The sequence below is a fragment of the Sebastes fasciatus genome, chromosome 19 (genome assembly GCF_043250625.1).
Source record: "Sebastes fasciatus isolate fSebFas1 chromosome 19, fSebFas1.pri, whole genome shotgun sequence".
Lineage (NCBI taxonomy): Eukaryota > Metazoa > Chordata > Actinopteri > Perciformes > Sebastidae > Sebastes > Sebastes fasciatus.
In genome coordinates this window covers 7,484,255-7,510,698 of record NC_133813.1, presented here as the reverse complement: position 1 = coordinate 7,510,698, position 26,444 = coordinate 7,484,255, and the positions used below count along the sequence as shown (strand labels likewise).

The following is a 26,444-nucleotide window of genomic DNA, read 5'->3' as shown; positions in this document are numbered from 1 at the left end:
TTGCATCATGGGTGCCTGGAACTAGGGGTTCCAAGGGGTCAATGGCCCCTCCACTTTATGGCCATGTCCCACTTTCTTTTTAAGGTCGTGAAGAAACTGTAGAAACATGGCGGACTCCGTGAAGAGGACCCGCTCCCTATATAGATGTGAAGGGCTCATTCTAAGCTAATGAAAACGCAATGATTGTTAGCTTCAGGTGATTATGCACTAATGAAATGAAGAATATTATATTCCATTTCTGCTAATAGATCCCCCGAAATGTTAAACACTGTTCCTTTAAGGGGAACTGATATTTGGAACGGACACTAAATCTCTTTCCCCCCTTATCATTTTGCCTGTAAATATTCTCCATATCCCTCTCTCCCCCGCTCTCTTTCTCTCTTTCCTTTTTAACCTTATGCAGAAGAAGACTGCTGAGCTCGTTCACTTGCTTCAGCTTCACTCTGTTTCACATTCATACTGCCTCTCTCTCTCTCTGCACTCAATTTCAGGGCTCATTTCAGCCAGCTGCCGTTAAAAATGTCTGTACTACACACACACAGAGACGTACACACACACACGCATGCACACTTCTCTCTGCCCTCTAGTTTTAAATTCCTCTAAAATGGATATTTATTCCTGTAAATCTCCACGACTGTGGCTGCGGGTGAGTGAGTAAAATCTCTAATATCTTGTGTGTGTGTGTGTGTGTGTGTGTGTGTGTGTGTGTGTGTGTGTGTGTGTGTGTGTGTGTGTGTGTGTGTGTGTGTGTGTGTACTGTTTGACCGAAGTGACCTGAAGATGGAAACTGACTTGAATGGATAAAAGTTGAAAAGGGCACGTAGACACAGAAAAAAGCAGATACCACAGGTGGAAATAAAAAACACAACACCATAATCTGATAGCATCTTTTGACATTTACGTTTTTATATATTTTCTCTTTGACATTAATTAAAGTTTAACTCTGGTGCTATTCTATATTTTTCTTATAGTCAACAAATTCCATGTACAGACCCAAACCAACAATAAATGTATCTACTAACAAGTATTTGTGTATGTATGAAAGGCTGATATATCTCCTTCTTCTGTGTTATTGAGCTCCATTGTTGTTAAAACATATGTTGCTAGTTAGTTTTAATAGTTTTTTAAGTTGTCAAATACACATCAATGAGCCGCACCGTTGCGCTGAGTGACATGTTCCTTCATTATCATGAACACACACACTGTTGTTTACTTTGACTCAATCCCAAATACACCATCCTGCTGCTATAAATGCACCAAATGTGTACTAATCCACTGCTGCAAATAGTCCCCAACAAATGCAATACTTTCCTCATGTTTTCTAAAAACTACATTGCCAAGTTGTTTTAGGATATTATTTAGCCTTTTTGAACCATTAATCGAAATATATGTGAGCCTTTTTTTAAAGAGGACGTGACACGTGCATGTTTTGGCATTTTTACCGCCCAAATATATTAGAACCTTAGCATAAAATCTAATTTTAAAAAAGTTGTTAAAACAAAAGATACGACAAATTTATTTTCGTTAATTCTACCTAGCTATCTAGCTTGCAAGCCGCCATGTTGGAGTGATGCCATTGTATACTTAACCGGGTTGGTTCGCCTCCAGCGGTCGACGATCAGAGAGTCAACACTTGGGTTAAAAAAGTGAGATATTGTATTGATATTGTAAAGTAAGATAGTATTGATATTGATATTGATATTGTTGTGATATTGTATATATTGGGCAACTTCACCCTACCTCTAGCTGCACTGCAAAGGAATTTGAGGTTCTCTGATTCGATGTTTCTAACTTGTATCACGCTAGCTAACAAGCAAGTTGCCGAATCACGAAGTCTCATTTTTACATATATATTTCAGTTCATGTTCAAGAAACGAGACCCAACATATAAGTCAGACAGCTTTGGAGTTTTTGGAGGGAGGATTTTTTTTATTATTATTGTTTGATGGAGCTATGCTAGCAGTTTCCCCCTGCTAAACACAGGCTAAACACATCTTGGATCTATCTCTGTAATGGGCGCGTATGAGATGAAACTGACTCTGGGGAAGTCAAAAACAAAAAGATGAACCTAAATGTCGGACTGCTCCTTTACTGTACCAGAGGCATTGTGAGGCATGGAGTGTGTATGTGTTGTCTAATTTGTTGTGAACGCTCTGTGTGTGTCTGTAGCTATAAAGCTGCTCGTGACAGTGTGTGTCTGTTTGTAGTAATTCACTGTGAAAGCTGAGTGTGTGTGTGTGTGTGTGTGTGTGTGTGTGTGTGTACATTAATTGAACCTGAAAGCTGTGTATGCTGTGTGTAATTTTCGGTAAAAGCTGTGTTACAGTGCAGTAATTTCAGGTGTTTTTCTGCCGTGTTAGGCATTCGCTGTGTCTGGATCCCTGATGTTTTTACTGCAAAAGCAGGAAACACAGGTCACACAGCGAACTTTGAGACCCTCATCAGTGCAGAAAAAAACACAACACAGACTGAGGGGACCTTAGAGAGCTGACCTAACAGCCTTATCAGCCTGTAATAATCAGTGGTTCTGAGAAATAATCCAAGCTCAGAGTGTAACCCAACACAACGTCAAGTTATTTTAACCTTAATACACACCAGTGTTGTTAGCACACTACTTATTTCCTTTCAATCACACCTACGCTGACTTTCACCACAACATAACCAGCCAGTTCGCACGAAAAGACGTATAAATGCCGGAGTAATGCGCAAGGCGTTTAGCACGCAATAAGTACACCTTTCTTAATTTCGGCGTTTCATTTGTACGCCACGTATCCTGTACTAACTGCAATGTAAACTCATCCACGAATAAATACTACAGTAAGAGTTAGTGGCGTAGTATAAAAAGAGAGAAAGACCATTTATGGTGGGCGGGTCCAACAAACACCGGACTTTTAACCAAGAGACCTGAGTTCAAGACCGTTGTTGACCGGTATTGTGTTGTGTAAGTTACGTGACGTTTGTCACGTTTCTTTGTTGATGTTTGCAACGTGTTTTCCGTAGTTGTTTCGGTACGTTTCACGTACTTATTTTAAGCCCAACTATGACGTTTTCCTTTACCCTTACTAAGTGGTTTTCTTGCCTTAACCTAACTGCGGACGATTGCGTGGCATACCAATGACACGCACAAACGCTAGAACGAGTACTCACGACATGCCTTTATATTTATATGGCATTTATATGCCTCCCCGTGAAACCGGGTTGACTTACCAGTGTCCAGTGCAAAGTGCAGAGGCAAAATGTAGCGTAGGAATATCGAAAATAGAAATGAAAAGAAAGAAAAAAAACATCTATATACTACTAATCTGTAATAGCAAATACACTGAAAAGCTATAAATTATTCATACTGAACAAATCTGCAGAACATTCATAATGTTTTCCTCATTTCTGCTTGTGAAAACTAAAGAATGATGAATATTTTTATGTTTTAGGCAACTCAAAACACGTTCCCAAACTGGAAAAAGCATTGCGAGTGAACACAACCCAGGCAGTAATCATGTTTCCTTCAAAATGTACTAGGCATAACCATTTTTAGTTATATAAAAAGAGCCTCCATTTAAGTTGGCCATATCACATAACCGTTGTCTGCCCTATATCTTCCAGCACTGAGCACACTGCTGATGAGCAGCACTCCACATGGTGAGTGAAAAACACCCGGGTTTAAATTGACTTCAATGCAATACCTTCTCTCTCGATTGGAGCAATTTGTGTTTATGACATCATTTTTCACCAACTTATAAGTCGCTAGAACGATTTCCTACCATTCAGTGACTTTGCATTTCCAGCATGTTGCACATACTTCATTTTATGAGTTGATGAGTAGTGAAATGTCCGATTCCCGGATGCATACTGCTGTGTGTATCATGGTCCTGGATCAGGGCTAGGCATCGCCCATCATAGGGTGCCTCCAGGTCACATCACAGACAGCCGTCATCTCATTGAAAGGTCACCGGCAATGACGGTCAAAGTTAATAAATAATACATAAAAATGTAACCAGTAGTAGTTCAGATGTGTTCCTCTAGACTAAGGAGTGACTAAATGTGTTAAGACTAACTCATATGAAGGATTTTTGCTGCCTGGTGTCCCAGTGTGTAACAACTCTGTGAAACCAGATTTATCCAGCTTTATCTCACTTCCTCTGATGTTTTTGCCTCAGACTCTCCCTATCTCAGCTTTCTACCAGATGTAAAGCCTTCTCCTCTTATCTCACTCTATTTTAATACCTCATGTTTTGAATAGTTTTACTACAGAATCCTGGACTGACAGCACAAGATAAAAAAATGAAACATAGCATGGAGTTTGAGTTCTTGGTTGATTCGATCAAACTTTTAAAGAAATGTTGAATTTGTCCGGCGACACAAAGACTGTTTGTTATTCTGTGTTGGATTTTGAGAAAAATGGAATGCATCATGTGTAGATTAGTCTCCAACTGAGGGCCGACATAGTTGAACCAAAATTGTGTCTCTGGAAAAACAAATATTTATTTTCATTGGCAACGCCATCGACTGAATGCATCCATTACTGTGCTTGAGCCCCGCTATAAATAAGCATGTAAATGACCATGAGCTGCAGTTGTTCAGGAATTATCCACTGCCCTGTACAAATGATCACGAAATGCAGCTGTTGGGAAATAATCCACTGATTTATATAAATGAGCACAAGCTGCCAAGCCGGTCTCGAGGGGAGGGGTATAACTACCATGACATTACATGGACATTCCTCTTGTTATGTGTATGCATTTGAGCCTTTTCGTGTGTCATTTGTACGTCGCTTTTTGCGTTTAATTTGTACGCCACACCAATGTTCGCAGTTAGGTTGAGGCAAGAAAACCACTTAGTTAGGGTAAGGGAAAACATCATGGTTAAAAGTCAAATTGAACTGTGTCAAATTTGAAAACAGAAAGTCTTGAGTATGAGCACTCCTTTTGTTTTTCCTGCTGCACCAATAACATAGCAAAGCATGACTCTACGTGCGACATTAGAGCTATACATACTAAAACATGTTTTTGGTAGATTTTGTGTACCATTACAACACATTCTCACTCAAGTTGTCAAATACCCTCGCTTGGTCAGTGCCCCTTAGCATCTGAGACCGACAAGCGGGGTACCTGTCTTGCGTTCATTTTGGACGGACCAGGGACGGCGTAACATGGACAGTGTCCTTTCAAAATAATCCTCCTTTTTCACAGGAAGTTAGATTTAGGCAACCACTTAGTTAGGGTTAGGAAACGGTTGCGGTTGACGTTAACTTCAATGACTAGTGACTCACAGGACTGACGATACCGTCGAGTCACGTGATTAAAGGCTGGCGTGACAAAATAAGTCAACGTTATTTTTAGTTTCACACGGGACTTGCTCCGACCATCAAATAACGCCGCAAATGGGTTTGCGTGGGAGTCAGTTGGTGTTTAGTTAATTATCTTTTTTTTAACAATTCCTGGAGTTCTGCTTTCTTTGAACAGCAGGATTCACTCAATAAGTGAAGAGCGCACGCACACACACACACACACACACACACACACACACACACTTCCCCTTTCTTCCTCCTCCTACTGAGTGATGATGAAGGGGCTGATGGGAAGGTGTTTCATCACAAAGGGGATCAATGTTGGAAGTGACAACACGCACATATAAACACACACACACACACACACACAGCAGGGTGACACATTTAGGCGTAGGCGGTGAGGTACAAACCTCCAACCTCTAACCGATCGATAGGCGAGAATGCACACACACACACGCACGCACACACAATATGGATGACCTTCCACTTTCTCCGATCGATAAGAGGCCGACGTCGCAGAAACATCAGTGCTATGAGAGAAGATAAATATTTTTTTCTCGTCTTCCATCTCTCCCTCTCTTCTTTTGTGGCTTTTTTATGCAAAGCTTTTAATGGTAGAGAGAGGAAGAGTGATCTAATGAGAGAAGAAGAGAGTGATGTGGAAAATTTTTTATGAGAAAATGTGGAGGGTAGAAACCAAAAACTAAAGCAGTGAACCGAACCAAACTGTCAAAATGAAATACATAAAGTTAATTCACACTATCTTCATTCACCTTGACTGTAAAGGGCATAATCCCTCCCTTTCCTGATATGCTTTTAACTTGAAAGTGTTGAGTTTCAATGACAGCAGCTTAACAGCAATCAAAAACATAATAAAAGCAACTAGAATCACTAGTTGGAAATAGGCCAGAGCAGAGGAATGTGATAAATGAAACTATAATAAAGTGTATTTAAATGCCTTTTTTATTGAAAAGTCTATGTATGCCAGTGCAAATCACTGACAATATTAATATTTCAAAGTTTCAAAGTTAATAAAACATGCTCAGTGTATACGAATGACTACAGGGGATTGCGTTAGCTGTCTTCAAAGTGAGCATGTAGAATCATAAAATAGGCTGGTGACGCCACAAATGTCGCTTCTCATTTAAGAAAGCGATCTGTGTGCTGACAGTGAAGTTACTGAGAGGAAACACAAGACTTTGAGACCAGGAGACCGGTGTTTGTGTGTGTCCCGTGTGAAACTAAAAGTAACGTTGATTTATTTTGTCACATCTTTAGTCACGGGACTCGTCGTTATCGTCAGTCCTGTGAGTCACGTGAGCTGCTAGTCAGTGAAGTTAACGTCAACGACGACCGTTTCCTAACCCTAACTCAGTGGTTGTGTTGCCTAAATCTAACTTCCTGTGAAAACGGAAGTTTATTTTGAAAGGACACTATGCATGTAACGGATGTATATTGACACGCCGTCCCCGGTCCGTCCAAATGTTACGAAAGAGAAGTACCCTGTGTGTCGGTCACCAACACCGAGGGGCACTGACTAGGTATGTTCATAATTAACCGTTTAACCGTTAACCGACATTAAGTATTTTAACCGATTAACGCTGTCGGTTAAAACGGTTAAAAGAAATGTTAATAATTAACTGAAAAGCTGAGCAGCTCAGAGGAGCGGCTCGTCACTTTAAGGAGAAAAGCTGGTCTACCTTAACAGCCCACCTTAAGAGGCGGAGCCGGAGTTGCACGATACAGGAAGTCGGCTCCCATCTATAGCTCGCTTGAGCGGAGCGATAGAGTTGTAGTTTTGTAGCATTTATTCACCGACAAATAAACTGTACACACACTGTCTGCTACACCTACGTTCACAGCTATAACACCACCAACAACCTCACACTCACCGCCAACACACTCTAAAGTTACGCAGACTACGTGTGCGGCGGCGGCAGCGAGCACGAAGCCTCCGGCAATGCTAGAGCTGCTAACGTAGCACACACTGTTGGCCACTCGCTAAAGTTATGCCGGGCAGACAAAGTATCGTTACGCCGGGCAGACACACAGCTGACAACCTGCTAAACTAAACTAAATGTGCGGTGGAGACTTTTACTGGGAAAGTGTTTGCGTGTCCGCGACACTACACGCAGCATCGTGGCTGCTAAGTTATCGCTCCCGGACGGGTGACCTGGGGACTCCCGTCAACGAATATCTGTTGTGCTCCTGCAGCTGATAAGAGGCACAAACCCTGTCAGTTAACGGTTAATAATCGGTTAACGAGGGTCGGTTATCGGTTAAGAACATTTTTCAAAATGAGCATCCCTAGTACTGACCAAGCGCTGGCATTCGACGTGTTGACGAGTGAGAATGGGATGCACTGACCCGAGAACTGAGCTTAACAATACCCAGTCAGCAGCATGTTGATGAAAATGTACTCCTTAGGTATCCTTATGTTTACTATTGTAAGTGATTTTTCTTTCTTTTTTTTCTTGTTCTGATTTATACAAAATTTAAATAAAAAAATATATATAATGCTGATCACGGCTGAATCGGAATATTTGAAACAGAGTATTGTATTGTGACAAATGTCTGCATTTTGGATTTATTCTATATATATATATATATATATATATATATATATATATAAACACTTGAATTGCTATGAATCGTAAAGGCAGGTAAGACTCTCTGTCTGCCTCCCTCTCTCTCTCCATATCAAACAGGTGTTATTGAGCTGAATTTCATTAAATCCGTCCTCTCCAGGTGCTTTGAAGACGCGTCTGGGCGTCGCTGGGTCGCCGCTCGCTGCTCGCGGTGGATTGAAATGACACTCAGCAGACACATCGCTGCCGTTTCTTGATTTGTTTTGTTGTTTTAGAGGTGGGGGAGAAAGAGTCAGACCCGCAACCTGTCTGTCACTAAAAAACCTGTCTGTCAGGAGGAAGAGGGACATGAAGAGGAGGAGAAAGACGTGGAGGACAAGGGGAAGGAGAAGAAGGAGGTGGTTGAGGAGGAGGGGAGGAAAGAATATAAAAGATTAAGACACGGTGAAGAAGACGGGAGGCGGATGAAGAAAGAGAGGAAACATGCAGAGGGAAATAAGAGGGAGGATGAGAAAGTGAAGGAGTGGAAAGTTTTGCAGAGGAACATTCGGTACTTTGACGTGTACTACAGTGATTCGTTTTCACCTAATATACAGTCATGGAAGCATTCCTGGGTTATTCTTTATAATTCTCAACTTCTGTTATACAAGTGTACGACGTAAGTTCCAAGTTACATAAAAAAAATAATTAACATGTATATACTGCTCTAATCAAAATCTGCGTGGTGAAGAGAATCATCACCTTAGTGTTTTCGTATCTTGTGGTGTTTTATCCCACAGTCTGTAAAAGCTATTAATGATTAAAACCAAGCTTATTCCTGATCAGAACTTTTCTAATTAAGAATCATTAGACCTTATTTATTATATTTATTCATCTATTGATGTCTCCACTGTAAGGTTTATCAAGACATGGGGAGGAAATGATTGTTCATTTATTGAGGGTGAAAATAAACTTTTAAGGGGGAACATGTTTTTAATCCCATGTCTTATCTAGCGTTATTATTTATAAAATGCGAAAGTGAACTTATAAACACTTATAAAAGTGACAAAGTAGCGTTACGGGTAAGTTATTAATAACTTACACAAACATTGCGTCATCCACCTTCTCTTCCAAACTCTCTCTGTCTCTCTCTCAAACACACACACAAACACCAGCCGTAGTGGCGGTAGCTTATTTTAACACATTCTGTGTCACCATCATGAAATGCGCTGTCAAAAAGTCGTGGTCATTTCATGTATTTCTGTAAAATCAAGTTGCACACATGCTCGAATCCGCCTGTCTCCGTCCTCCCTCAACCCCCAAAACAAAAAAAAACTCTTCGGATTTAGACAATTCACACAAGCCAGCCAAACTGATGTGAAAAACAAGCAACATTCACCAAAAAGCGACTTGTTTGCATCACTGATAGCTTTACGAACAGTGTATGAAAACAGCCTGAACAGCTTAGAGCCGACACTGAGCACTGCATTCATAAGCTTACTTGCTGTTAGTCATTTTTTTTCAATACAAGCACTGAGCATGAATGCAGCATCATAGCAGGCTTATCCATCAGTCTGGACGTTCAAGAGAAATACATACAAATATTTAGGTTTCAGAGTGACCAAACCAAGAAATAATTATTTATGGCTGTTTATTAGATTTGGTTTCTTACCTACGTTCTGAAGCATCGTTGTCTCGTTTTGTTTTATGATCGTAGGATTATAATATATTCAATCAATCACTTGTGTAAACAGGTAAGGGATGCAGTGAAGAGTGGGAAGTGAGGTGAGTGATGTTTTCATTGTGTGTTTTGGTCAAATGGTCAGAACACACACACACACACACACACACACACACACACACAGGTTTTCTTCCTTGTGCTCTCAGGCAAACACTTAATATGTATCTCTACCTGTCACACACACACACACACACACACACACACACACACACACACACACACTCATCTGGTCCTCACAGGATAGAGGATGGGAGAGGAGAGGAGGCTACCGTCACCATGGCAACAGACAGAGACTCCCATACCCCCACCCTCCACACACACTCCTGTTGTAGAGTGGGGGTAGAGTAAAGTGTGTGCGTGTGTGTGTGTGTAGACAGAGAGAGAGAGAGAGAGAGAGAGAGAGAGAGAGAGAGAGAGAGAGAGCGGAGGTGACGAAGTAAAGCATTTCTCTGTGTGTGAGAGATAAGGTGTGTGTGTGTGTGTGTGTGTGTGCGTGTGTTTGTAAGGTCAGACGCTCACTGTGGAATACAAATCTGTCATGGCTGACACACTTCCTCCTCTCTCTCTTACTCGCCCTGCCCTTCGCTTGACCCTCCTGTCGCTTACTCGCTCTTTTTTTTCCTCTTCTTCTTCTCTCTCCCCCTCCATCCATCCATCCATATCCTCCCTCTATCTTCTCCACAGAAGTGTGTTGGGCGATTTCATTTTATCTCTTATCCTCTCTCCTTTTATTATTCTCTTTTCTTTTTCTTCCTCCTCCTCCTCCTCCTCCTCCCCTCTTTTTCTGTCTCTCTTTCTCCATCCATCCTGATCCTGCATGCCTCTACCTCTTCTCTTCCAGCAGCCTGAAAATGATCTGGGATCTCTCTTTTTCTTCTCTCTTTCTCTCTCTCTCTCTCTCTCTCTCTCTCTCTCTCTCTCTCTCTCTCTCTCTCTTTCTGTCTACAGACATCACCTTTCATTACGGGTGTTCAAAAAGAAGAAGAGAGTATGAAAAGAATAGAAGAAAGAAAAGATTTTAAAAAGGGAAATACTTAATTTAACAGGAGAGGAAAAGAAACTGAGAGAAAAAGAAATAAATACTAAACCCCAAGACCCGTGGGGTAAACTTTCAAAATGTATTTTAACTAATTAATTAATTAACATTTCTGATTTATGACTAGAATATCTTGACACACAGTGCTGAGCAACATCTCAAATTAATCTTCAGGTTCCCAGCTTTCAGATGATGTACACCACTTCTATGTGACATCTACTGATGACCTACTATCTCCCCCTAAAGACCCCCTCTACCCCTCTAAAAAAGACAAAAACGGTATGCTGTTGGTCTCAGAGGGTTATTCACAATGCATTCATTTGTCCTATTATTTTTAATTTTGTCTCAGCACAAATTATTTTCCTCATTTGCTTTTCTAAAATATATTATAGCAGGAGTTTTCAAAGTCTGACACTGTGGGCTACATCTTTGGTGAATATTCTCAGGCTGAATTATGACTCAGAGAAGAAGAAGAATTTCCTCCATGAGATGTACATCACTGCCCCTGTTGCTGCTGCAACTGCTGACCATGTTGATAAGTAGGTCAAAGTACAACAACTAACTTCCTGTTGTATTTTTGGTCTAGTCATATAGACAAAATTGTACGTAAAATGGGCAGATCTGCTATTAAAAGGTGACACTCTTGTCTATGAAGCACATTAAAGCAGGTGAACATTGTGACTGAATTACTAAAAAAGGATCTGGAGCTTCAGATAATTAAGAACTGACCTGCACGCCTCATCCTGGTGCTCGTTCGTCTCAAGGTTAAAAGTATCGTAAAATCCATCTTACGAACTGTCTTAACTTTAAGAGGTGATTCCCAAAAGCATCGTTACTGAAAACTCTTAGGTAATTGATTGGACAGCCTTATTACAGTCCTTCTTTTTTTTGTCAGAACATTTGATTTATTGATTGCTGCCAGGATGTAATGACAATTTGTGTTTGAATTACCAACCCTAGCCTTAAAGTGAAACAAGTGATAACTAACACACACAAAAATGAATCTTACCAACCAATAAATAGCAAATATCTCAAGCAGCCTTAGCATGAACACATCTATGGCACCACCTATGCAGCTGTTTCTCAGGTTAGAAACATCTTTCGGTCTGTTTTTTAATTAATTTTCTCCTAAAATAATGCTGGAACTGACCATCAATTATAAGATAAGGAGAGTGCTCTTGGTAATAAAGATGGAAACATTATTACTGTAATCATAACATGGTAATATGTTTTGTATATTGGTATAGCAGCAATTTACCGTAGCATTTCAAAAAATTTTGTCATGCTATAATAATGGAAAGCACGATAACTAATTTAATTTTCAATTTCATCATAATTCCGCATAATCTGTGTTTTTTTTAACTGGTCAAGAAGGAAATGTATCATGAATTGCTTTGTGGTCAGACAACGAAATGGTAAAACAACATGAAAGGTCTATGCCAAAAAAGTCAAACAGATAAATAAACTGAAAACAGGATAAGTGAGTACAGCGTAGCAAAGAGTAAAAACATAGGAGAGTGGGTTTTTATCAGGACTAGCCCAATAAAAACCACCTTCATATTCACTGAAAAACAGCAGGCTGACAATCTGCTGCGAATTAGATTGAGTTACTCAAAGAGGGAAGAAGAAAGGACAGAAACTACAAAAAGAAAGAAAATAAAAATAAGGACAGACAGAAGGAGGAGTGGAAATGATAACAGCAACAAGGAACCAATTAGAAAAAGAAGAGAAGGAACAATTAAAGTCCTGAACATAGCAGACAACAAGGACACATCTGAGGAAATTGCAGTGTGAATGCTGGATGTTGAAAAGATGACGCTACACTGAGTTACTGGCTTCAATGTGTAAGAAGGTGAAGTAGTAAGAATAGTTGGAAAAGAGGGAAAGGGTTTTATTGAGCATGAATGTCATTGAAAAGTTGAATAATACCAATAGTATATAAAAGATGCGGAATATCTTTTACGTTTTTTTGAAAAGATCACAATTGCCGGTTTTAAACGTTGAATACAGATGGTTACTGCTAAGTGACTCCTGGGTCAGACAGTTCATTTCATAGAGATAAATATGAGGCGCACCTCTCATGCTCCTACTTATCAGTCCTCCTTTTATTTAATACCATGAGGGCAACCCTTTCTCCCACAAAACTACATTCCCATACAACTAAACTCAGTTTTAAACAGTTTTAAACACGTGATTAATGTTGTAAATAGAAACAAAACAAAACAAAAATGCGACAAAAAGTAAGGTTCAGGCAACAAAACTACCTGCAGGTTTAGGTAGATAGATAGATAGATAGATAGATAGATAGATAGATAGATAGATAGATAGATAGATAGATAGATCTTCAAAGAACCATCGAATATGCAATGTTTGAAGCTGAACTTCAAGTAAATATTTAAGGTTTTTATTTCATTTATTCCCACATATTTGCCCTGAATTCAGCATCCTGGCTAATTTTCTGACTGATGAAAGAAACGAGATGAAAGAAGCAGAAGGACGGGATGGAGAGACGGAGAAATAACCCTCAGGTGTTCAACATGAGATTCTGAGAGAGAAAAGGAGGATGCATAGACAGTGTAGGGTTCAGGAGAAGGACAAGATGAGACCACAGACAGACATCACATCAGTGGTCTGAGGTTTAAATCCTGATCCAGCTTTCAGATAAGATCCAGACCAGGATTTAAGTGAAACCGCACTGCAGAGGGGACAAGAGAGGACTGAGGAGACTGTAAAACAGAGAGAGAGAGAGAGAGAGATGGGGGTAATCTCTTTCCTTTATGTATGAATATTAAAGGAACACTATATAACATTTAGGGGGATCTATTGGCAGAAATGGAATATATCACTTATGACTATGTTTTCATTATAGTGTATAATCACCTGATAATAGGAATCATTGTATTTTTCAGGGTTCCTACACATCTTCCATTTCAAAATTCAATACTTTTCCGGACTCAAATTTCCAGACTTTCCGTCAATTTTTCAAAGCATATTAGATTTTGTGACTTGGTGCGGAGGATGTTGCGACATGACTGCAGGACTTTTGCGCTGTATATGGCTTACAATTGCCGCCACCCCCATTTACACAAGGTTTGCATCAATCTTTCTTTTGCCCCTTTTGGAATCCTTAACCAACCAGGCGGACTGGGACTGAAATTCAGCCCGCGAATTTGAGATGGAGAGGCCTTTAAATAAGAGCACCCGGAGGGCGTGAGCCAAAACATTTTTGGCAGTAATTTTAACACTTATACATTTGTTTGTGCTACAAGGGCTTATGTTTGCATACGGACGGTAGGGACATAACCCTACTAATGTTCTGGGAGGACAAAATTCTGTTCTCCATCCATTCATCCATCCATTTTCTTCTGCTTATCCGGGGCCGGGTCGCGGGGGCAGCAGGCTTAGCAGGGAATACCAGACGTCCCTCTCCCCAGCAACGTTTTCCAGCTCTTCCTGGGGGACCCCGAGGCGTTCCCAGGCCAGACGAGATATATATAATCCCTCCAGCGTGTTCGGGGTCTACCTCTTACCAGTTGGACGTGCCCTGGAAAACCTCCAAAGGGAGGTGTCCAGGAGGCATCCTGATCAGATGCCCCAACCACCTCAGCTGGCCCCTTTCGACGCAAAGGAGCAGCGGCTCTACTCCGAGCTCCCTCCGGATGTCTGAGCTCCTCACCCTATCTCTAAGGCTGAGCCCAGCCACCCTACGGAGGAAGCTCATTTCAGCCGCTCGTATCCGCGATCTCATTCTTTCAGTCACTACCCAAAGCTCATGACCATAGGTGAGGGTTGGAATGTATTAATTCAGTTTTTTCCTCCTAAAATATTGGCGTTGATATATATAGTCTGGAAACACAAATATGTTTCCGTACTATGCATGGGAACCCTGGTTTTTGTTACCGTAAAGTCATTTATATCTACATAGAGAACGGGTCCTCTTCACGGAGCCGGCCGCCATGTTTCTAAAGTAGCCAAGAACGAACAAACCAAACACTGGCTCTACATAGGGCCATTCGCGTTTCTCCTACACGCTTGGCACACAGGGAAAATTTCAGTTGGTTGTAATCTGCAACCCCAGCGCTAGATGCCACCAGATCTTACACACTGCACCTTTAACATACACACCATCAACCTCTCTCCACCTCTTTGTCTCTCTCAAACCAGACAAAACAAGACTGATTTATTCAAAATGAAAAATGAAATGATAGGTTAATATAATAAAATACAAATGCATGACAATTATCCTATTTTGCTCTAATCAGCAGTGACTGATCTGTCCTGTCTACACCCTTTTCAGAAGCTGCGGTAGCCTTTGCTAGGAGCAGTTATCTTAACGTTTGTCATGTTGATTCAAGAAATATATGATACAAGAGTTGTTATTTCTTAAAGTGACTACAACAACAACAATCAGGATTGGTGGACGCCAAACCAGAGCTAAAAGAAGAGTTCATGTTGGATTTACTGAGCAATGCTGTTTAATTTACAGGACTAAGACCCAGTGTGTGAGCATCACCATCTGCATGTGTCCTGCATTAATGAAACCACTCAGTTGTGTGTGCACGCTGGCATTTTACCTGAGTGAAAGATATATTTGTGTAAATGAGCGTTGGAGAGATTTTAAGTACGTAAGTGAGAGAACAAAACCATCCTATAATTGTGTGTGTGTGTGTGTGTGTGCGCGTGTGGGTGCGCGCGCGCGCGTGCGTGTGTGTGTGTGTGTGTGAAGAGTCACTCAAAATATCAAGAGGCCTGGCATCGTCAAGGGTAACAAAGTGGTATGCTGACAATCACACACACATCCACACGCACACACACACACCCGCCCTGTATTTCTCGTGGGAATGTCTGATTGGCCGCTGTGAGCCTGCTGGGATGCTCGGTTCCTGTGGCGATAGTAACCAAGCGATAACACCAACCATCTGACCCTCTTAATGTCTCTGTGTGTGTGTGTGTGTGTGTGTGTGTGTGTGTGTGTGTGTGTGTGTGTGTGTGTGTGTGTGTGTGTGCGTGTGTTGCCATCTGTGCCGCTGGCTCAGGGGAGAAGCAACACACTGAACAGTGATTAAAGCAGAGACAAAGAAAGAAAGAAAGAAAGAAAGAAAGAAAGGCCAGGTTAGATGAAGTCGTACAGGTGAAAGCAGTTAGTTAGTTGGCTAACTACTAAGTTAGCTATTCAGTTGCTTAGTTTGCGTCTAACAAGGACGTTACTCCGTTAGTATGTTAGTTAGTTGGTTTGTCAGTTACTCAGTCAGTCAAACGAGTAGTTAGCTAATTTGTTAGCCAATAAATGTGTGTGCCAGTTAAAGTGGATAACATATCTGTTATTCTGTTAGTTGATTAGCTGGCTGCCTAGTCTGCTATATTGTCGGTCAGTTAGTTTGTTTTTTGGTCAGTTAGTCACATAAATAGTTAGCTGGTCACTTAGCTAGAGAGTGTGTTTGTCAGCTAGGTAGCCTAGTTACCTAGTATATCAGTCATTTAGTTAGTTATTTGGTTGGTTAGTTAGCGCTCCAGTGCGTTAGTTGGTTGTTTAGATAAGTGGTTGGTTAGTTGCTTGTTTTAGTCAGTGAGTAACACAGTGGGTTAGCTGGTCACTTAGCTAAGAAGTGTGTGTGTGCCAGGTAGACAACTATTATATCAGGTAAGTGTCTGGTCAGACAGGATGCTCTTCTTTATAAACACTACGTGCTGATGTTTCACAATAAAAGCATTGCAGAAAGGGGAAGCGGTTTCGGCCCTTCAACTGCAGGGAGGCTTTTTAACGTGAAACAAACAGCGAACACACCAGCCTCAGGCAATTCAATTATTGGCTATGGATATCACTGAATATGGATTATCCAGGTTTCACATAAACAGGATCCTACAGACTCCAGGATTACAGCCACAATAATATACAGTGTGAATATAACTGTACTCAGTGTCTCTTGCCCTTTTTTATCATCTCTCACACTCACACACACACACACACACACACACACAGCCGCTAGTCCATTTAGATGCAGAGTGATTCTATTGTGCTGACTCGGATGTTCTGCAGACTGGCTGAGCACGTCTTCATATCTGTGTGTGTGTGTGTGTGTGTGTGTGTGTGTGTGTGTGTGTGTGTGTGTGTGTGTGTGTGTGTGTGTGTGTGTGTGTGTGTGTGTCAGATGGTAGTAACTGCTGTCAGACCACATGACTGACTGAATTTTAACCCAAACACAGACAACACAACAACACAACAAACAACGGCCAAAACCAGACTCCTGCTGTTCTCTCAGCTGCGACTCAGTCTGACTGAAACATGAACTGAACATCAGAACAGAGCACATCCTCCTCAGTGAATCATCGCTTCATGTTAGCGCTCAAGTATTCACTCATGCGGACTCACCAACCATTTTGTGATGTCATTGAAACATGACATGGCAGAACATTCAACTAAAGAAAACTGTTTTAAACTTTGTTTATGTGCTCATTTGTCACTTCAAGCTGCTCAGTCACTGTTTATGTAATTATCAAATTTAATTATGATTTCGGTGATTATGAATAACATAACTCATATGTATGACTCCTGATTCCTGTAACATGTAATCATTACTGAGCAGGAGCTTCCTACAAAAAAATTTATATACTCAGAAAAACAATCCCTCTCATCATCCCTTATGACCCACTACAAGTGTGTGGCGGTGCCTGTATCTGCAGAGAAAGCTCAGTCACACAGCAATTTTTGAAAAAGACACAAAATATTATGTATTAATTCATGTACATAGAAACAAATTTAAAAAAAATTTCATGATGATCTGCAGGAAATCAATTTGTATGTGGGTCAAAAAACTCAGGACGTTCACCCAGGAGACCGGTGTTCGTGTCCCGTGTGAAATCGTAAGTCAAAGTTGATTTAGTTGTCATTTAACTTCCGTACTGAAGTTACACCACTTTCTGTGTTATTTTAACCAAAACCACGCTATTTTCCTAAACCTAAGTAGTTTTTGTCACGTAACTTCCGTACTTAAGTTACAGCACTTCTGGAGTTATTTTAACCCAAACTACGATCTTTTCCTAAACCTAACTAAGTAGTTTTGTTGCCTAAGCCTAACCAAGTCGATCTTTTCCTAAACCTAACTAAGTAGTTATATTTTGAAAAGACAGAGTAGAAATTGACACAAGTGTCACACATTGCTGGACATTCGTAGGAAAATGCACAAAAAATACGTTGTTGAAAGTCGTGCTGAGCGTCAATATATATATATATATATGTATATATAAATAACAAGTGAAGTTTGTGTCTGTGGACACGAATCAAATAGATTCAATCTTGTGACTATTTCACAAACTGCCGTGAGACTGTGTTGGTGGAGGTGCCTGCATCTGCAGAGTTCTTGCAGCCATCTGCCTGTTTTTTTTCTTATTTTGCTGTGTTCGGGACGCTTCTGGTCATCATCCTCTAAAAACGTAGCGACCAGGTGCCAGATCGTAAGTACGCATGCAAGAGGGAGCCACAAAAATGGTGAAAACAGCTGCGAAAAAAGTGAGTGAATCTGCACCCTAACCCTCGCCAAGAAGGGGCCAACTTCAAATCTTATGTCACTTTTTTAATTGTGTCTTCTGTAACACAATCTCATATTTTCTCAAATGATGAGATAATGAGATAATCATAATTACGAGATACATGTCATGATTAAACAGAGCCCACTAGACATCTTTTTAATGTGCAAACACACTAGTAATTGATGATATTTTCCATGCAATTAAATTACTTCATTTTCACTCTTTAATTAATTAATTAAATTGTGCGACAAAATGAGTCATTTGTGCTTTTAGATTTATTTATTTGTTTTCAGTATTGACAGCTGCTGGGCTATTTATCATTCGAGGAAATGTGCCAAATGTTTGTCCTTCGCTAATTGCAATTTTCTTTCAGTAGGTTTCAGCTTTAATAAAACAAGCCAGATTGCTCTATTAACTGTCTGACTGCTCATGTGCATTGCAATTTATGCATTATAATCCAATAGGAACATATTAAAAACAACTGTATGTGATAAAAAAAAAAACAGTAGTTTGTGTTTCTGATATGTAGACCGAACTGAGATCTGTTTATAGATAAATTCAGTTTCTTTTATCTCTGCTGCTATTAAACTGCTACACTGTATTACTATGGCTGGCAGCTAGGATATTATAAACTGTCTCTGCTGTCAGAACAAAGAACTATCTGAACTAGGTGATTCATCACTTGCACAGAACTCTTGGATGCATGTTCAGTTAGCAGCAACTGCACTGGCTAAATGTATCTGTCTGTAAGGTGATGAACAGATTGTATAAACTAACACCGAAGCTGATTTCAGATTGTCAGACTCTAAACTGTTTGTACTGAAAATCTGCTCTGTGTCACACAGAATCAATCAGAACTGAGTTTTTATTTATTACTGTTTAACAATATTCGCTACTGCAACACAACGTGAGAAAAAGTCTGAAAAAATAGAATAAAACTGACCACAGAAAGTTGCAAATTAAGATGTGCAGATGTGATGTCACAGGAAATACAGCGAGGTCGGAGAGGAAATCACGTCATGACAGGAATGAAGACAACAGGTGATGATAGCAGGTTGTTTTTTTTGTTTTTTCAATGAGAAGCAAGAGGGACACCACATGTGTCAGCTGTGAGTGTGTGAGCGTGCGAGTGTGTGTGTGTGTGTGTGTGTGTGTGTGTGTGCGTGTGTGTGCGTGTGTGTGCGCGTGTGTGTGTGTTCCTACCTGGCTCTCGGAGCAGCAGCTGAGCCATGGCCTGCGAGCTGCCAGCTGAGTTTTCAGCTATGCACTGATAAAATCCTTCATCTGACTTCACCAAACCCAGAATCTGCAGGTTACTGCCGTCCTGAATAACAAACACATACAACATTTCAATGAAAACGTTCAATTATACAACAAAATCTAGCTTAGATCGTAATACAAAAATAAGCATGTTAATAAAACCAGCATAAAATAGTGTAAGAGAGTGAGGGGATGTTTGGCTGTGTGTGTTGGCAGATGTGTGTGATCTTTTTATAGTAGATTATGGGATAACAGATTATAAATGATATCCAGATTATCATATGTCATGATGTCAGATTAGGAGTCATGTTATACTCACCACTCTGCGGCTCTCACTTCTCTCTATGTAACACAAATACTGTTTTCATTCAGTATTTAATTCTGATCTCTTCTACTTTGCAGTTTCTTGGATCACTGTTGTTAAAATACTGTCAGTGAAATGAACACTTCCTGTAGATGTTTCTCATTAGAAGTTTTTTCTTTTTACTTTCAGTTACTTTTTAATATTTGTTTTCTGACTGGAAAGCATTCGTGTACCCTTGTAACTTGATATAATATATACCCAAAAGTTTTTTTAGTTTTATATACAGTATATAGTATATATACACACTCTATATAGACATCTGAATGGTGGAATGTAACTTTGAATCAGTATGTGAAAAATACCCCTTTGAGTCTACATGTTGAGACACAGTTTGTGACGGAAAAAAAATAACCATATATATACAGTATATATGTATTTATGGGTTCGGTGTGACTCACCACTATCTGGAAGTAGTCGCTGGGGATGACTTCCTCGCCATTCTTCATCCAACGGACAGTTGGCGGCGGGTTCCCTGTCACAGCACACTCCAGCTCGATGTCTGTGGACTCGTAGGCGTACGTGTTCGTCGGGTAGTTCAGGAACTGAGGAGGCACTGCAGGAATACACAAAACAACACAACACATCAACAACAGAGGACCACTTGAACACCCCCATCACAGATAGTCTATATTTAAATGTTAGCTAACAAGTTAAGTAGTGAAACACGGAAGCGACAGATTAAAGTAGAGCCAATAGGACATTAGCTCAGGGCGTTGAGAGTCTGGGATCTCATCTGCTCTGGTTCAGTACTAAGGACAGCGCCGCACCGACACACCCACCCTCTACACACAACAAACAGCACTGTCCATGGTTCTGAAACAACGTCGTTGCTAAACAATGCATGTCAAATTGCATAGCAGCAAAGTCAGTGGCGGTGGTTGATGGTGACCAATAATGTTTGGCTTGTTTTAAGTACAAGTTTTGAGGAAAAACACAAATAACAAATTCAGGCATTTATTCATAAAAATATTATACCTGACCCAAAAAGTTACCCGGGCTCTCCCCTGGTCTGTGAGCTCATGTGAATGCTGGTAAACTGTCGCACTACATTGTAAAGGGATAGGAAGGAGGGTAAGGCGGGTGATGTTTCAGCTCTGTTGTCGTTGAACGTTGTCTTTGAAAATACGGCAGCAGCTTGTGGCTGTGAGAGCAGAGATGTGAGGCAGAAGCCATTTTGAGCCTCAACACAGACGAGAACGAAGCCTGAAGGGCCTCATGAAGCACCGAGCGCCATGGCGACACTGTCAGCGCTCCAAGACAACAAACATACTCCCTGTCAGCACAACACACAAACCCCCAGGAACGTCCTTTAGCTGTCAGTCCAAACACACACATATTCATGATGTCACAGCTTCCTGAGCACTGTTAAATATTAATTAATATGTCTGTGGCTTGCAGTGCACTCTCTCTCTCTCTCTGTGTATTGATCTCCGCCCTGTTTCATTTATACGGACAGCGCCGCACCTACACACACAACCTCTACACACAACAAACAGCACTGTCCATGGTTCTGAAACAATGTTGGTGAATAACACTGCATGTGAAAGGTAAATGTCAATTTGCGTCGCAGCAGTCAGTGGGAGTGGGTGACGGAGATAGAGGAATTGTTTGGCTCAGATAAAGTACAAGTTTTGAGGAAAAACACAGATAACAGTGCAGGCTTTTATTCATAAAAATATTACATCAGACTCCAGAAGTTACCCGAGATGCAGAGAGGATGACATGAGAACAGGAAGCGAGATGAGAAGAAAAAGTGAAAGAGACTTAGCAACAGAAAGAAAGATGGTGAAGGAGAGAAGAAAAGATGGTGTTGGAGAAAGAGAAAATAGGATAAGAGATGGATGGACAAAGGATAAGAAATGGAAAGAGAGGAAAGGTAGAAAGTTAGTAGAGGTGGTGAGTCGTGTGTGTGTGTGTGTGTCTCCCATCGATACATCATTATCTGGTGGTGTAACTTTATCACTGCAGTAATGCTCTAATTAAGAGCTAACGATTTCCTTTAAACTCTGAGCAGCTGCAGCTTCACCACACCAACAACTACACAGCAATACACAAACAACACAGGCTACTACACGTGTCCAGGAATTAGTCTGAGACACTAAACACCAGAGACATGGGAGAACTGATCTGAACCAATCATGGTTCTTTGCAGCTGAGTTCTTCTAATGTCCACGAGTTGCAAGAACACTCTGAATGCATTGAAATTGATGGCGACTTCTCTCTACAAACCACAAGTTCAGCTCTGTTCCATTTCCATACTATATGCTAATAGTATACAGTCGGGCTGGGACGATACACCTATCTCCCGGTTCGATACTATCACAATACTTGAGTGCCGATTCGATATGTAATGCGATTTTCAAGCATTGCGATTCTGCAAGTATTGCGATTCGATATTACAATTTATTGCGATTTATTAAATTTTTAACACTACACCACATTTTACACTTCTACGGACTTTTACTTTGGAAAATATCTAAATTCATACAGTAAAAATTTGGATTTTCAGCACGTATGTAGTCAGAGATGTCCTGAAGTTAAATATATCAGTCATTGTTAGACATTATTTTTTTATTATTTTTCCAGCAACCCAAAAATCAAAGAATAAAGATATTTCCCTCACAAATTAGTGGTATTTTCTTTTTAATTTATAAGAGACATTCAATCATTCTTAATTCCATATATGTATTTCGTAAATGTTAACACCTTATTTTGAAAACCAGACGTAGTCAAACACGTATACTTCCGCCAACTTTGCCAAGTCCATCGCTAGCTCTCAGCTCCATTCTCTTTATACATCCATGGTCAGCTCCATCGGGGCCGTTTGAATGCATTTAACATAAATGTCAGTATATGGGTGCTCTACAGTTGACGGCTGGCTTGACCACACGTTACCGCAATACGATAACGTTTCCTGTCCATGACAGAGTTAGGATGTATCTTTAGCCATGATGTCTAGCTCAGCTTTTCCTGCAATGTGTGAAGCCCAAAGTGTTTCCATACTTTACTGTATATGTAGTGTTTACCAGGTTGGATTTAAAACGTGAGGAGTGTTTGCCGTATCCACGCGGACCCTTCGCCGTGTTCTACGGGTACGGGTATGACGTCACGTTGCTCAGACTACAACAATAAAAGGGATAACCTTCTTTTACCTCTGCATAAACTCAAATGAAGCAATATATATCGATTCTATCATTAAAAAATCAATTTCAAAATCGTAAAAATCGCCGTATTGCCTGTGACTTTATTTAGTCACATACAAGGTGATAATCTGTTTTCATAATACATAGTATCTCCAATCCATCTTATATATAGAACAATCTCCACTGAGTACCACTACTTACAACGAGAGGAGGAGAGGTGTAATCATTGGAGAGGGACTCCAGAGACGCAGGTCGCCACGGAATACAACAACAATTTTACTTTACATGACCTTTCCTGTCTGAAAAGTTTTCTCAAAACTTAGACAAATGTAAAGAGGAAAAGCTACGTTTCTTTCTCTTCAACGATCTCCCTCGTTACTGTGGAGGACGACTGCTCTGCGACCGATTATCCAGCAGCCTTTGTTGTGTTGTGGGGAATTCCCTGAGCGTCCACTGATTGTTTGGATGTTTTTTGTTTTTTTTCTGCAGAGCTGCGAGTTTAACAATGATTACCTGGTCATCTGAGGAGATGTGTTAACAAAAGCGCATGTTCGGGCGTCTCTTTGTGATACGAACGACAACGGGCAGGACGCCGTGTCAATGCGATTCTACTTCCTGCTGGAAACAGCTGAGAGCAGCCATTCATATGGTAATGAGACGCATCAACAACCAGCTGACCTCCGCCAGACACAACAAGTCTGGATACACACACTCACCTGGATTATCAGCATTTTTTATAATAAAAAAAAGTTAATGCGTTCGGATAAAACAAAGACAATTTAAAAACAATGAAGGAATAATGTGCTGCTGGGATCTCACTCTCACACACACCCACACACCCACACACACACACACACACACACACACACACAAACACACTCATACACACGGTATCAGTGATGCTGCCTCTCTAGCTGCGCCATAATAACTTCCACTCAGCATTCAAATGGAAATCAGCTCCATCGTTCATTTCAATGAACATCTGCTGTGTGTGTGTGATGATAGAACCCAGTGAAGGACATTCACACTCACACATACACACAGCTACAACTTTAGATACACACGTACACACACACACACACTCTCGGTCTCAGTTAAACACACTTTGTGTGAACAGAAACTCGTTAGCGGCCTCTTTATATCTGCACTTAACCACCAATTATCTGTCATTAAGTGCATCCATGGAGACTCACTACACGCACACACACACACACCTTATCATTCACTCTGTGGACATGGTGTGAAATAGTTAACGGGTTGTAAAGGCCCAATCATTCAAGAGTGAAGGGCTAATATTGCTGTTAGCTGAGCTTTAGAGAGCCGGACGCTCAGCTCAAACACACCACAACTGTGTAGCCGTCAGCTGCTGAAAGACATTTTGCAAAACATTCCCATCACTGCCATTAAATATATGCAAACTTCTGAAACTATTTCCCTGTTACGAAGTTACTCCAGAAACTTCATATAATTTGGGCTTAACATGTTTTGGTTCTAGGTGCTTTGAAATATACTTAAAGGGACTCTATGTAAGAATCAGAAATTTCCTGCTTCAGCCTCCCGACCACGGTCAGAAGGAACAGGGGAGACACCGGAGTTTTGGTCGGAGACGATAACGTTACTTGCTCCAGAGCACAGTCTATTCACAGCGTTGCCACATGCGAGCGCGCATGAGACATCGACCCACAAGGATTTATAAGAGTGTAAGTATAAGAAGTTACAAACAGTACCTTTAAAGGGGCACTTCACCAATTTAGCAATGCACTTCCATAAAGTTGTGGAACTCAGATTTTAAAAAGAAAGGTCAAAATCGAACCAACAAAGGTTGAGATATCCCGACAAATGCATGTTTTTTCTTTACTCACAGAAAATAGAAGTAGTATTAACACAATCTAAAATTGCTCCGTAACAAGAAGAAGTCTAGCATTACAAGTTTTCCTCACTAAAAGTATTAAAGTATTGTCAGCCAAATGTAATTAAAGTTGCAGAATGACCCCTGTGAGTTTTACATTATCATAGAATATTTTATTGGATTATTTTTTTTTTATGTAAGCAGCATTTTAATGCAATCCTACTTATTTTATACACTATACCAGTAACTACAGCTGCCTGATGAATGAAGTGGAGCAAAACATACAATATATCTCTCTTAAATGTAGTGGAGTAGAATTAATTCAGAATTGTTCCTTTCCACCCACTCATGCAGTAGACTGCCTAAACTGGTTTTGAACATGTGATATCCACAAACAATAAACAGTCTGAATATGAGTCTTTTTATGCAGCATCTTCTGTGTGTGTTTGTATAACCAGTTAATTTAGTTTTCTGCAGCTGAAAGAACTCTATTTCTCTCCGTCAGTGAAGAAGTCCTTGTTTTCGTACCAACACTGAAAAACTATTTTCTATCAGACTGAGACGGTCTGCTGCTCCTAACAGACGGCTCCTCATTACAGGAATTAAACTGTTGCAGCTGATCTGTCGCTGCACTTTTTACATTCATTTTTTGACAGAACTACTGAGCGAGCACAAAACAAACCTGAACGGTAATCAATCTGTGAATCGAGATCTGGAAGTAGGCAGGGACATATCTGAGAGAGTAAGACGAGTTTAGAGAGCAATGAGGGGGAAACTGCTGGCGTCCCCAAGATAGCTAAATCATCGGTATGTGGTTTGTTCTGTCCTACATAGAGGTAACGACAGAATGAAAATACACAGAATGTCAGAAATCAGGTTGTTCTCATTCACTGCTCGTACTTATACCTAAGCACTGCACTGTAATTTGTACATAACCCGTGTAATCATGAGCCAGGACATGCAGGGCTACCTCTAATGCCTACCATACGCTGGGAGACTTTGAAAAGACTTTGAAAAGACTGAAGTATGACACCCTCTCACTTCTAAAGTCACAGACTGTAATATTTTGTAAAGACTGGGAATCTTGTTCACAAGACTACAACTAGATTCCCTTTGAGATGATGTCACATCCTGCTCCTGGTGGAAATTTACAAGAAGAAAAACTGTTGAGAAAGAAGTGGACAGAAATTGCTGCAGCCCTCGAAATCCCTGATGATTATGCTATAGCGAGCTAGCTAGCCAGCACCCACTGTCTCGAATGGGGCTGCTTGCAAGCTATTGTAGCTACTGGAAAGTTTGCTATTAACCTACGAGCTAACTGTGTGTTTCAGCTGAAGATTGCTAGCCTCAATCATATAGATTGACACACAAACAATTAATATCTCAATGATTATATAACTTTAATAGTGTTTAGTTGTTGAGTTTAACTGTTCAAACTCGCAGTAATCCAATTAGTGCTTAGGGAGAAACTGGAAAACAAAACTTTTACGATTATTTATTGTAGGTCTACCATGGATGAGTCGGTTAATAGTGCTCTCTTTAAGCCCTGCTCCTCTGATCCTGCTCTGACCCACAGCTCTCATTTCTGAACAGAATTAAGGTGAAATGATTTTTCATCACAAAGAGAGCGGAGGGAGGAGCGATTGCAGCATCACTGAAGGTCAAAACACAGG

At 40.6% G+C, this 26,444-nt stretch overlaps 2 protein-coding genes across 5 annotated transcripts in view; one reads left to right on the top strand and one right to left on the bottom strand.

The window, feature by feature from the left end:
* The window catches only part of dcc (DCC netrin 1 receptor), a 330,153-nt gene that overhangs the window by 196,831 nt on the left and 106,878 nt on the right, over positions 1 to 26,444 (bottom strand). For all 4 annotated transcript variants that reach the window (XM_074617402.1, XM_074617403.1, XM_074617404.1 and 1 more), the window contains exons 6-7: positions 20,178 to 20,332; positions 19,359 to 19,479 (exon numbers count right to left, since the gene is read on the bottom strand). In XM_074617402.1, the coding sequence (XP_074473503.1) occupies positions 19,359 to 19,479; positions 20,178 to 20,332 (276 nt within the window). The remainder of the gene's footprint in view (positions 1 to 19,358; positions 19,480 to 20,177; positions 20,333 to 26,444) is intronic.
* The window catches only part of spina (spindlin a), a 391,527-nt gene that overhangs the window by 310,882 nt on the left and 54,201 nt on the right, over positions 1 to 26,444 (top strand). The gene's annotated exons all lie outside the window — the stretch shown is intronic.